This window comes from Lepidochelys kempii, chromosome 12, assembly GCF_965140285.1.
Source record: "Lepidochelys kempii isolate rLepKem1 chromosome 12, rLepKem1.hap1, whole genome shotgun sequence".
Classification (NCBI taxonomy): Eukaryota; Metazoa; Chordata; order Testudines; family Cheloniidae; genus Lepidochelys; species Lepidochelys kempii.
The window spans coordinates 35802228-35815626 of record NC_136391.1 but is presented as its reverse complement, the minus strand read 5'-3'; the positions used below and the strand labels follow the sequence as shown (position 1 = coordinate 35815626).

At 43.2% G+C, this 13399-nt stretch overlaps 1 protein-coding gene across 4 annotated transcripts in view; it reads right to left on the bottom strand.

The window, feature by feature from the left end:
• USP10 (ubiquitin specific peptidase 10) overlaps positions 1-13399 on the bottom strand; it is a 74608-nt gene that overhangs the window by 45024 nt on the left and 16185 nt on the right. For all 4 annotated transcript variants that reach the window (XM_073308088.2, XM_073308090.2, XM_073308089.2 and 1 more), the window contains exon 2: positions 6514-6582. In XM_073308088.2, the coding sequence (XP_073164189.1) occupies positions 6514-6582 (69 nt within the window). The remainder of the gene's footprint in view (positions 1-6513; positions 6583-13399) is intronic.

Genomic DNA, 13399 nt, shown 5'->3' with positions numbered 1-13399 from the left:
GACTACCACCACCTCGAGTTACAAACTCTAGAACAGGGGTGGGCAAACTTTTTGGCCCAAGAGCCTGATCTGGGAATAGAAATTGTATGGCGGGCCATGAATGCTCACAAAATTGGGATTGGGGACTGGGGGGTGAGGGCTCCGGCTGGGGGTGCGAGCTCTGGGGTGGGGATGGGAATGAGGAGTTTGGGGTGCAGGAGGGTGCTCCGGGCTGGGACCGAGGGATTCAGAGGGCAGGAGGGGGATTAGGGCTGGGTCAGGGGGTTGGGGTGTGGGAAGGAGTGCAGGCTGTGGCTGGGGTGTGGGCTATGGCTGGGGATAAGAGGTTTGGGGTGCAGGAAAATGCTCTAGGCTGGGATCAAGGAGTTTGGAGGGCAGAGGAGGATCAGCGCTGCGGCAAGGAGTTGGGCTGGGGGGTAGGGGGGAGGCTCAGGGGTGCAGGCTCGGGATGGTGCTTACCTCAAGCGGCTCCCAGAAGCAGCGCATGCCCTTCTCCAGCTCCTATATGGAGGCGCAGCCAAGCAGTCTGCATGCTGCCCTGTCCGCAGGCATCGCCCTCACAGCTCCCATTGGCCACGGTTCCTGGCCAATGAAAGCTGCGGGGCAGTGCTTGGGGCTGGGGTAGCATGCAGAGCAGAGCCCCCTAGCTGTCCCTACATATAGGAGCTGGAGGAGGCCCATGTCGCTGCTTCTGAGAGCTGCGTGGAGCAACCCCCGACCCTGCTCCCCGGCTGGAGTGCCAGAGTGGGGCAAGCCCCAGACCCAGAATCTGGCCCATGGGCCGTAGTTTGCCCACCCCTGCTCTAGAATCATAAGCTGTCCTCCAGTTCACTTCAGGATTCTCCTAGGCTAGCAAAAACATACCAAGAATTAAAGGATGGAAGGACAGAGAGATTAAATAGCTTGCTAAAGTTCACAACAAAAGCCTGTGGCAGAGTCATAACAAAACCCAGGCCTTTTGACTCCATGCCCTCTGTTTTATCCACAAGTAGTATTGCCTTTGAAGAGTTTTAAACCCTCTGCTTAAAAATACAGCAAAATTTAAAGCAGCTATTCTTGATCATCTTATCCTGTTCATGATAGCAAAATGAAGACTATTAACTTTGCACTACCCGTTTAAATAGTGCCACCATAGTACATGGTCACTATCTGGATGGAGAATCAAGCACTTTGGTATAAAATGCAGGATCCATTACCTGGAGCTAGTGAACTAATGTAACTCTTTCACTACTTACATGAAAAAAAAGAGTATATTGCCTATATATTGGTTTGCCTCAAGTATGCTGAAATTAAAGGATAAATAAATTCCATGATAATTATTTCACATGAAAAAGTAAAATATCCTGGAGCTTTGCACCTATAGTACATTCCATGAGGTGTTAAATTTAACACTGCTCTTTAGCTTCTTCCACAAAGCTTGCCTGGTGGTCTGTAGACACATAACGTGTCACTGCACAGGGCACTCAACTGAGTTGCAAACGTATAGGCATACATTGATCTTGAAACCCGCTTCAAGAAATCTTAGGATTTTCTACAGCACCCATAATCGTATTATACATGTGCTTTCAAGCTAAGATCTGCATAGCAAGTTCCTTGGTGGAGCCTCATGAAGTCTTCCATTCTTCTCTTTTTCTGGTTATAGGAGGCTCTGGGTGGAGATATATACCTTAAAAATACAATAATTTTGATTATACTGGGAAAGCTTTCTTGACCAGAAAGCTTTTGCTATGTACTCTGAGGGTGGCCAACTTTAGACCCCTCTGGAAGTTCATTCCACAGCTGAATATCTTAATCTGCTCTCATATATTCTGCCCTGGGCATTATACACTGCCTTGTTCCATGGAAGAACAGCTGTCTTGAAGGCTCATGAAAGGAGATTTGGTTGATAACATACAGGGTCTCGCTTTGAAGGTCAGGCTCATTGGTCTTGATTTGGCAATGGAAGCAGACTGGGAATCAGTGACAGCTCACTGAGAAGGAAAGTAGAAACTCTGCATCACTTTCATCTTTGGCCCCTGATACAGCAATCCAGATTGGAGATAATGAAAGGATCACGATGGCCAGATCTTTTTTCTGGGAAGAAAGGCTGAAATTTATAGCAAGCTGAAAGTGGAAGGCATTTTCCATAATGATGCTCCCTTGTTCATCTAGACTTAGTGAGGAACTAACAGGATCATGTGGTTTTACACCACTCTGATAAATGGGTCCAGACACCTTTAATGGGAGATGTACTGCTGGGTGTCCTCAGTGCGCTACCGGCAGCACTGCCATGAAATCTTACCTCTCCCTGTGGTCTCAAACAGATATTGAAGAAGAGGGAGGACAGAATAGATCACTGGAGGACGAAGCTTCTGAAGCATCTTCTAGTTCTGGGAGGAACTTGCTGAAACTTAAGGAGTTTGTGCCAGAAAGGAGAAAGAGATAAGTGGGTGGAATCCCTAAGGAGCCAATGAGATGTTGGGGGAGTAAGGAAGAAAGAAAAACTCAACTGTCAGAAACTGACCCTGAAATTGATAAAATAAAAGAATTACTAAGTAAAGTAATCTGTGTCACGGAATCTATGGGTGATGGCTCATCTTTGAACATTTAGCCTCAGCAATATCTAAATGGTAGCAGGGAAAATAAATCCTTGTTTAGGTAAAAAAAAATTTGTAAAAGTCTATTTTACTAGAAAACTTTCTTTGGTGATGGGCTAGCTGGGATAATGTAAAAAAAAAAATTCTTTTTGTAGGACTGGGGAATCTATTTTTTGCTGCGTGGATTTTCATTTAATTATTTGTACACATGGTTCCCTGAATCCTCCCTGTGAAGGTTCAAACTGCTCGGCTGCAAAAGCAAAGCAAATCTGAACTATTCAAACAAGCAGATATATGTCTTCTTTTATTTGAACCAGTGTTTGCTGTGTAGACTGGCTGTCTCATGCTTCCCAGCCTCTCCCCATGTTCTCTCCCCTCTGAATAAAAGCAATCAAAGCCTTCAAGTTTGCCACTGAAAACACAGGACAAGCTGCTATGCAGATAACTGGTACCATTGTCCTAAATGCTAATAGATCACAAACCATTTCTCCATTGAATCTGATCCTTTCTATTCTCTTTAAACAATAATTATTTTTATTTTAAAAAATAAAAAACTTTCTTGTATACCATAATGTAAAATTATTTTAGGTACAGTAACAGAATAAAAGTATTGAGAAGACATCTGTATTCCTAATAATCTACTCATATTTTAGACATTTTTAACTATATAAACATCATCCCTTCTTGGATGGAAGCGAGAATGAATGGGTGGAGAAAGGGGAAGATAAAGAGAGTAAAGTAGAAAACAGAATGTAGCTTAACAAAAGAGAAAAAAATATACGCACTCTTTCTAGATCTTTGAGTAACTACAGGGCTTGGTGACAGAACAAAGACAAATGGACAAAGCTTGACAGATGTTCAAATTCTATTCCGCAGTCAAATACAAGAGTAAACAATGTCTCACTCACATTAAAAATATTAAACTCAAGTCAAAATATCTGATGTAGTTACTCTTTCAAGGCAATACCCATGTTGTTCAAGCTATTATGAAGGTTTTAGTAAAGTAACCTCTATGCCTAAATCTTCAAACTTACATGCCTAAAATATATGTAAGTGCCTAATTTTAGGCTCCCAAGTGTTGATTTAAGTATCTGAATCTGCACTTAGATTTGTAATGACAGATTTAAGTACTTACCTGTACGCACCCAAGTTTGAAAATTCATCTTTTGTATTACCAAAAGAATCCAAGATGATTCAGGGTTATAAAGTCATAATTCTCAATGAAGTGCCGAAAGATTTCAGTTTTACTGAAAATTCACCCATGCTCAGTCCACATTCCTTCCATGGTCAAGGCAAAACAGATTTGCTTTCCAAAAGTCTATGTTCAGTTGTGATTTACAATAAGGTTTATGATTAATGCTTTTATCTTCTTTGTCATTAATTTTACAAGTGGCTTAAGAAAATGCAACACTTTATTTGGAAAGAGAGAAGATAAAATGTGGGTTGTTTTTTTTAAATTATGAAATCCATTCTAAATTATTCCTAACACTTTGTTTCCCTCACTGCACACTATCAGTAGTTTGAAATGATTCACTACCACCCAGAGTAAATCTATATACAACAGGAAATTATGCCATGACTCAAATACTTTACTAGAATATACACACATTCTTTATTTCTATGAGGGTGACCTGATTTTCAATGAATTAGGGTTCCTCAAAATTGGGATACCTTAATTAATTTCCTGGAATGAGTGGGGAAGGAATACAGTGGTGTGCAGGAGAGAAGTGGCACAATGGAGGGTTGAAGGCAACTGACAAAGGACATATCACTGATTGGAGTTACTCACACATATAGACCCCACATGTAAGCTTCTTCAGGACTGCCCCATTGGGCCTCTCTAACCATCAGTTTCCTCTATCCTAACAGAATGTGTTTTGCTTATCACTCCAAGTGATGGTGAGCACACTGACGAAATCACAGTTCCAACATCAGTGAGTCAGCTAAATCTTGCAAACCACAGGGAGATCAGTGCACTAAGGCTTCTGATACTTTACCAGGAGCCCTGATGATCATTTCTGCTCCTTCTTTAGCTAGAGTCCTTAGAAGATACTCCCATACTTTTTCAGTAAACTTAAGCATGAAAAGGCAGCTTTGAGGGAGAGTTTTAAAGGGCCAAATTTGGAGCACGAGGGTGGGGTTATGTTTTGCACAGTTCAACTTCAGGACAATATAAAAAGGCCTGATTTAAGACATTAGCAACCCACAAGAACTATCAAGGACTCAAAATGAAAGCAGAGGAGAGTGCCTATTTTTTCTTACCCCTTTGGAGGAGCTCTCACCTCCAGCCAAGAAGCTTGATGAGAGAAGCAAGAAGGTTCTGGTAACTTGCTCTTTTTTTTTTTTGGAGCAGAGTTTGTTGGGTGTACCAATCATGTGCATAAATCAACTTCATAACTAGCTTGTAGCAAAAGGCACCATATGTTTCCCTTTATTCTTTCTATCCACCTACTGCCAAGGACATAGGAATATTGCTCCTGCTAGTATGCTCTAAGGTGGAGGAAGTAGTAGATTAGACCAAAAAGAACTGGACAGTCACAAACATTTTGTACTCCTGCCCAGTCTTCACAGAGGAGACAGTCATCCATCACTCCAGGCTGGTGTCCTCCAATACTGTGGAAACTATATTTTAATCTAAAACTTGTTTTTGTGGTAAAAGGACAAACTCTTTGGTGTTTGTGAATCCAGCAAATGCATTAAGTTTCTCCAGTCTGTTGACAGGAGAAACATTTGTATATAGCTTTAGCTTACTCACAAACACAGAAAGTCACTACCTACCTGTTAAGTTCTCTTCATGCTGCCTCGCCTCCCCTTTTTTTCTTTCCTCCCCCTTCCCTTTGCATGTCTTCTTCCAACCTATTTTTCCTCATCCTCTTCTTCTAGTATCCTTCACATTCCTTCATGCAACCAGTCTGAGAAGCTACCAAGGGTTGTTAGCTATACACCCATGAACTTGAAAAGCAATGTGGTACTGAATTTCTGTATGCCACAAAGAACTTGAAAATCAAATTACTACAGTAGAACCTTAGTAAAACACATTAATGACAGACAACAGAGCTTACTTTATAAATATATTCATTCTGAGGGGGGAAATTTTCCTCCCATATACATACAGTTGAGGGTTTGTTTTATGTTAGGGGGGAAGAAGAGGGTCAGAGGAGGGAAGTGAAAATTTAAAGTATTTACCACTTCCTCAGTTTTGTTCCTCATCACCTTTACCTTTAGGCCAGGTTTGGGATATGGGATCCTGGAGGTTCTTGGTCCTTCCTATAGGACCCAATGGATACCTCCTTCCACTCTCCAGTGCTACCCGCAGTATGAGTCCAAAGAGTACAAAACCTGGGATCTACTCCAGATAACAGCTACAAGGAGGCAGAAAGCCACATCAGGTACTGTAGTGAGAGCTCTACTCTTCCTCTTTGGCTCAAGAAATCTGGGATCTCACCTACAAACAGGAATGTTGCTGTGAAAGTTGCTACTACGTCCATCACTGAAAAGTTAAATAAGGAAAGCTGCTGGTTCCATTGAGCAGGTCTTTCCTTTCCAACTCCTACATGCAATCACTACAATTGCAGATATTCCAGCAATGAGGAAGGAGAAAGAAGAAGCCAGGATCCTTCTCTCCACATTTCACACACTGACTCAAGAGTTGAGTAAGGATAGAACAAGAGACCACTGCTTAACAGGGACTATAGCTGCCATATATCTGGACAGGAAAAGAACTGCAGGAGTGAGCAACTAGTGTGCGATCAACATAAATACAAATTGAAATTTTATTCCAGGGAGCTCTACGGTGAACAACTTTGTTAATTCACAAGTGAACAATAAAAACAACATTGATTATTGTATTTTTAATTATATACTAATAAACCTACTACATTTGTGTAAAACAATATGCATCACATCTTCAGATAAAACACTGAAACGTAGTTCTTACCTCAACAGAGCATCGAGGAGTCACAAAGAATTGATTAAATTCATCAGGGCTGAACTCCCCAAAGATATACTAAAAAGAAAAAGAAAAAAACAAAAAAAACCCACATTGTTATATAAGGATTTACACTGTCTCATTAGCAAACTCAAGGTAAAATGATTTATTTTTAAAAGAGCTGCAACATTTTAAAGGTTTGTGTGTGGCAACGGGAACTAAAACGATCATCTTTGCATCCCTACTCTCTTTCAGATTCCTTTCTTGCCCTGAGCAAGTTACTTAATTTTTTATAGCCTTGTCTACAACAAGCTTTCTCTTAAAATTCCCACTAGCAGTAACTGGAGCTCCAGTGTACACTGACAGTTTTAAAGAAGGCCCCCATCACTACAGGTATTAATGTTAAAAAAGGATAGTAAATTACACGAAATCTCCATGGGACTGTCTAACAATTTGGGTTTTATAAGGCTCAGTGCTGGGTCCAATCCTATTTAGAGACTTAGGACCTGTCTACACTTGCAGTGTTACAGCTGTGTCACTGTAGCGCTTAGTGAAGACACTATCTATGCCAATGGGAGAGCTTCTCCTGTTGGCTTAGGTCTTCCACCTCCCGAGAGACAGTATCTATGTCAACGGGAGACATAGTGCTATCTACACAGGGGTTAGATCCACACCCCTGAACGACATAGTTATATCGACATAAGTTGGTAATGTAGACCATGGCTTAGGATGGGGTAGGCAAACTTTTTGGCCCAAGGGCCACATCTGTGTATGGAAATTGTATGGCGGGCCATGAATGCTCATGAAATTGGGGGTTGGAGTGAGGGCGAAGACTAGGGATGCAGGCTCTGAAGCGTGGCCAGAAATGAAGAGTTCAAGGTGTGGGAAGGGGCTCTGGGCTGGGGCAGTGAGTTGGGATGCAGAGGGAGGGGATGAAGGCTCCAGCTGGAGATGCGTCTCTGGGGTGGGACTGGGAATGAGGGGTTGGGCATGCAGGAGGGTGCTCCAGGCTGGGACTGAGGGGTTCAGAGGGTGGGGGGAGGATCAGGGCTGGAACAGGGGGTTGGGGCACAGGAGGGGGTCGGGGTGCAGGCTCTGGGCGGTGCATACCTCAAGCAGCTCCCAGAAGCAGTGGCATGTCCCCACTCTGGCTCCTACACGGAGGTACGGCCAGGCGGCTTTGCGCACTGCCCTGTCCGCACGCACCGCCCCTGAAGCTTCCATTGGCCACGTTTCCTGGCCAATGGGAGCTGCGGGGGCAGCGCTTGGGGTGGGGGAAGCGTGCGGAGCCCCCTGGTTGCCCCTGCACGTAGAAGCCAGAGGGGGACATGCTGCTGCTTCTGGGAGCCGCGCGGAGTGGGGCGAGCCCCTGACCCTGCTTCCCGACTGAAGTGGGGCAAGCCCCGAGGGCCAGATTAAAATGTCTGGAGGGCTGGATGCAGCCCCCAGGCCATAGTTTGCCCCTGGCTTAGGAAGTGGAACTAGTTGAATTGTGTCCAAATATACTGATGATGCAAAGTAAGGTCGTTGGCACAGTGTATATTATTAAAAGATAGACTGAGAATTTGAATAAACTGAAGAAATAGGTAGATGACTGGAAGAGACTAGTTTTCAATGTCTAGAAATATAAGAGGATACAATGCATCAGACAAAGTAGCCACAGAAATTGTTGATGAGAACCAGAGAAGCCCAAAAAAAAAAAAAAAAAAAGGGTGGTGTTGCCACAAAAAATATGACTAGCTGCTTTTCCTCAGCAACTTTCAATGGCAACAGTGAAACTCTCACACATCATCCATGCCTCCCTCAGAAAACCCAGCTGAATAATAATGATACCAACGCCTACCCTTGCTCATGATAAATCCTCTTGGCCATACGGAGATGCACATTTCCAAGTCTGGAGTTGTGTTACATAAAGAGTTATCAGAGTTGAAAATGTGAGTGGCTGTTTCATCTATAAAATCAAAGGTTGGGTTGTGGTAGGTTTTATACCCCTATTGCATTTTATATTTTTTACTCAGTTTCCTTTCCTTAAAGAAATAATAGGTGGATATACTAGCAATTAAAAAAGAAAGTTTAAGCTACAGCTCCAAGAAACTGCAAAAATATGCATAAGATTTAACATTTTTGAACTTGGAGTCTTACAAGAACCTGATTTAAAGTATTTCTAAACATAAAACTGATATACAAACAAATGTCTTCAGTTCTCAATACTTCACACAAAGGCCATACATAAGACCTATTGTTCTCAAGACCAAAACAACCATAAGATCATGAACTACATACATAAAGTAATTTAGCTGCTTGAAGTAAAGATCAACATATGAGACCATGAAAACATTAAGTCCTTTAAGGATTCTTTAAGCAGCTGCTATATATCAGCTATTCAATACCCAAAAGCATCACTTAACCCCTGAAGAACAGAACCCTTAAGACATATTTCAGGGAATTGCCCCATAGCTCTTAGGGTAAGCCTACACTTAAAATACTGCATTTAACGTCTCCCAAAAATGTTCCTAACAAAAACATTTGCTGAATCATAATTTCTGTTTTATGAGATTTTTTAGGTGCACTCATGCAAAAAGCAAAACAAAAAATCTGACAATACAGTTTAAAAAGCTGCACTTCAAATTACACAATCATCTTCATATACAATCCAGTCTTCTCTCCCCTCCTGGGAGGGGGTGGTCAGGGGTCAAGGAGCAGGGGGTTTGGATGGGTCGGGGGTGGATAGGGGACAGGCTGTTTGGGGAGGCACAGCCTTCCCTACCTGGAGCTCCATACAGTTGTGTAACCCCGACGTGGCCCTCAGGCCAAAAAGTTTGCCAACCCCTGAGCTAATCCAATCACCTATGTGAGTGTTGTTTTGAAGTATGGTCACACTCACTCCAGCTAGGCGAACAGTGCAGATAGTACAGTACAATTAACTGCTGTGAAGACACTTCCCACTGCTCAGATACCCCCTTACAGGTTGGGTCTGAAAAGAACACACTACCACTGACTGAACTCTGAGGCAAAGGTCTGGTCTACACTACAAAGTTAGGTCAATGTAAGGTGCCTTGTGTCCAAATAGTTGTGCATGTGTCTACACTTAAATTTGTCTCCCTCAGATGTAAGTGGCCCTGTTACAACGGCACAGCAACACCTCCCTGAGTACTGCTGAGCCACAGTTGATGTACTGAGGTTGATGCAACAGGAGTATAGAAAATGCATAACTTACATTGACCCAAACAGTCCTCCAAGCAGCTGTCTCAGTGCCAGACACTGACCCCATGGTCACACTTGTGAAATCCACAGAACAATGGTCATGGAAACTAGAAGCCCCCCACCTCCTCCTACAAGCCTTGCAAATTTTTGAAATGCCTTTTCCTGATTGTCCATCTTGGTGAGCACACCTAGCAGCTCTTCACTGTTGTATGCAACTGCCCAGCTGACCATGCCAACTACATGATCCATATCTGGTCCAGCTTGGAGTAGACAGGAGATACTGGATCTCCTAAGTCTGTGGGGAGAAAAAGCTGTGCAAGCACAGCTACGGACAAGCTACAGAAAAGTGGATATCTCTAAGCGGATTGCAAGGGGGATGCAGGAGAAGGGGTACAACAGGGACTAGCAGCAGCGCCGCATGAAAGAGAAGGAACTGTGTTAGCATGTCAGAAGGCCAGGGAGGCCAACAGTTGATCCGGTACCAAAACTTAGACCTGCAGCTTTTACAAAGAGCTGCATGCCATACTTGACAGAGACCCCACTACCACCCTGCAGACCACCATGGATACCTCCAAGGAAGCTGAGTCACAGGATCCTGGCATGAACAGCAAGGATGAGGAGGTGGAGGAGGATAATAGGGGGACATCTGACTGGGGTGTCCAGCTATGCTGCAAGCCAGAACCTGTTTCAGACTCTCCTGCCGTCCAGTTGGTCCTGGCAGTCGAGCATGGGCGAACCCAATACAGCGGAAGAACCTCGGGTAAGTGTGTAATTGTACTTCCCATAACAATGATGTACTGATGGTGCCCCCAATTTAATAAGACACAGCTATCAACTTTTCATTAATTTACTCATACCAGAAGAGCTAGCGGTACAACAAAGAGAAGTAGTGTTCTCTGCTTTTCGTTTCCCTCTAGAGTTATGCACAGGAGGCTACATAGAGCAGTTTATGTATACAGGGATATCCCTTGAATCCTTCTGAGATCTCAATTAAACTTTCATGGAGGTACCCTGCAATCCTCTCCCAAAGATCAAGAGGACTGGTACAAGGACCCAGTGGTAGAAGAGCAGACTGGATTGGGAGGAGACTGGTTGGACAGGATGGGGCAGATGTGGTGCTTCGGAGGGAACAGGCAGAAGAGAGTCTGTGACTACTAGAGAAAACTCTCCCCTCCAGAGACTAGGATGGAACCAAGATTCCTGAATCTCACCATTCCTCTACTGTCAGTAAATATTGTGAAACCCTCCGGCAAACAGCACCTCTGCCTACATCCCCTTCAGTACTAGTCCACACAGAAAATGACAACTTACTAACAGTCATAATTCAAAAGGCAAAGGTCTGCTCACTGAATCTTACTTTGGGGATGAATCAGGTCTGCGTCATAAAGGAAGCAGCCCTGCTTCATCTGTAGCAGATGCTGGAAGGCGTCTAGGGAAGGAGGCAGGGGATTGCAGAAAGACAAAGATACAGTCTGATAGTTAAGGAAGCTGAATGCTGTCCTGGAGAACTGGATTCTATCCCTTCCTCTGCCACATTGTTGGGTAATCAACTTGATATCCTGGGGTCTGATTTACAGAAGTGCACCATATTCACAGTAGTAACTCAAAGTACAGTTCCCACTGATTTCAACAAATGAAGCACTATATGAATGCTAAGTTATCAGGTCCTAGATATTTCAAATTGGGCATTCTGAATTAATGGAAATTTTGACCTTCGTTTCTGTGCCTCAGTTCTTTCTCTGCAAAATGGACATAATGCCACTCTCTCATCTCACCAGGGTGTTTAGAAAATAAATTAATGTTTGTGAAGTACCCAGAAACTATAGTGTTGAGGACCATAAAAAAAACCCATGAGGCAATTAATGTCCCCAGAGCAGGGTCTGAATAGTGTACAGTGAATAAGGCATGGAGCCACACACTGAACAATGAGGATAATACAAAATATTGCATACACTGCTCATTAAGGGAGCACCACAGCATCTCTGCTCTGAAAAAGGAAGCAGTTCTGTGGGGGGAAAAATAGTACATGACCATGTAATTAAACATCACCATAATGTATACGCACCAAGGGGCAAATATAGGTTGCACAGGCAATTTTTCAAATCCCAATTTTAATACAATGCATCTTTCTTTTTAAAAATAAACCTATTTAAAATTAAATTTGATATTATGACAGCCTATGTTGAGGTCTAACATTACTATAACCTATTAATTTAAGTAAAAATATTCAAACCGTATCTGTTTGCTCTGCTGAAGTTTTAAAGGAAGTCAAACCACTGAATTGGTAAAAAGAAAAGGAGTAATTGGGGCACCTTAGAAACTAACAAATTTATTTGAGCATAAGCTTTTGTGAGCTACAGCTCACTTCATCGGATGCATTCAGTGGAAAATACAGTGTGGAGATTTATATACACAGAGGACATAAAACAAGGAGTGTTATCATACACACTGTAAGGAGAGTGATCACTTAAGATGAGCTAATACCAGCAGAAGAGCGGGGGGGAGGGGGAGTGGGAGGGGGAAGAGAGAAAACCTTTTGTAGTGATAATCAAGGTGGGCCATTTCCAGCAGTCGACAAGAACGTCTGAGGAACAGTGGGAGATGGGGGTGGGGAAACAATTTTACTTTGTGTAATGACCCATCCACTCCCAGTCTTTATTCAAGCCTAAGTTAATTGTATCCAGTTTGCAAATTAATTCCAATTCAGCAGTCTCTCGCTGGAGTCTGTTTTTGTTTTTGTTGTAATATTGCGACTTTTAGGTCTGCAATTGAGTGACCAGAGAGATTGAAGTGTTCTCACTGGTTTATGAATGTTCTAATTCTTGACATCTGGTTTGTGTCCATTTATTCTTTTACGTAGAGACTGTCCAGTTTGACCAATGTACATGGCAGAGGGACATTGCTGGCACATGTTGACATATATCACATTGGTAGACGTGTAGGTGAATGAGCTTCTGATAGCATGGCTGATGTGATTAGGCCCTGTGATGGTGTCCCCTGAATAGATATGTGGACACAGCTGGCAACGGGCTTTGTTGCAAGGATAGGTTCCTGGGTTAGTAGTTCTGTTGTGTGGCATGTGGTTGCTGGTGAGTATTTGCTTCAGGTTGGGGGACTGTCTGTAAGCAAGGACTGGCCTGTCTCCCAAGATCTGAGAGAGTGATGGGTTGTCCTTCAGGATAGGTTGTAGATCCTTGATGATGAGTTGGAGAGGTTTTAGTTGGGGGCTGAAGGTGATGGCTAGTGGCGTTTTGTTATTTTCTTTGTTGGGCCTGTCCTGTAGTAGGTGACTTCTGGGTACTCTTCTGGCTCTGTTTCTTCACTTCAGCAGGTGGGTACTGTAGTTGTAAGAATGCTTCATAGAGATCTTGTAGGTGTTTGTCTCTGTCTGAGGAGTTGGAGCAAATGCGGTTGTATCGTAGAGCTTGGCTGTAGACAATGGATCGTGTGGTGCGATCTGGGTGAAAGCTGGAGGCATGTAGGTAGGAATAGCAGTCAGTAGGTTTCCGGTATAGGGTGGTGTTTATGTGACCATCGCTTATTAGTACCGTAGTGTCCAGGAAGTGGATCTCTTGTGTGGACTGGTCCAGACTGAGATTGATGGTGGGATAGAAATTGTTGAAATCATGGTGGAATTCCTCAAGGGCTTCTTTTCCATGGGTCCAGATGATGAAGATGTCATCAATATAGC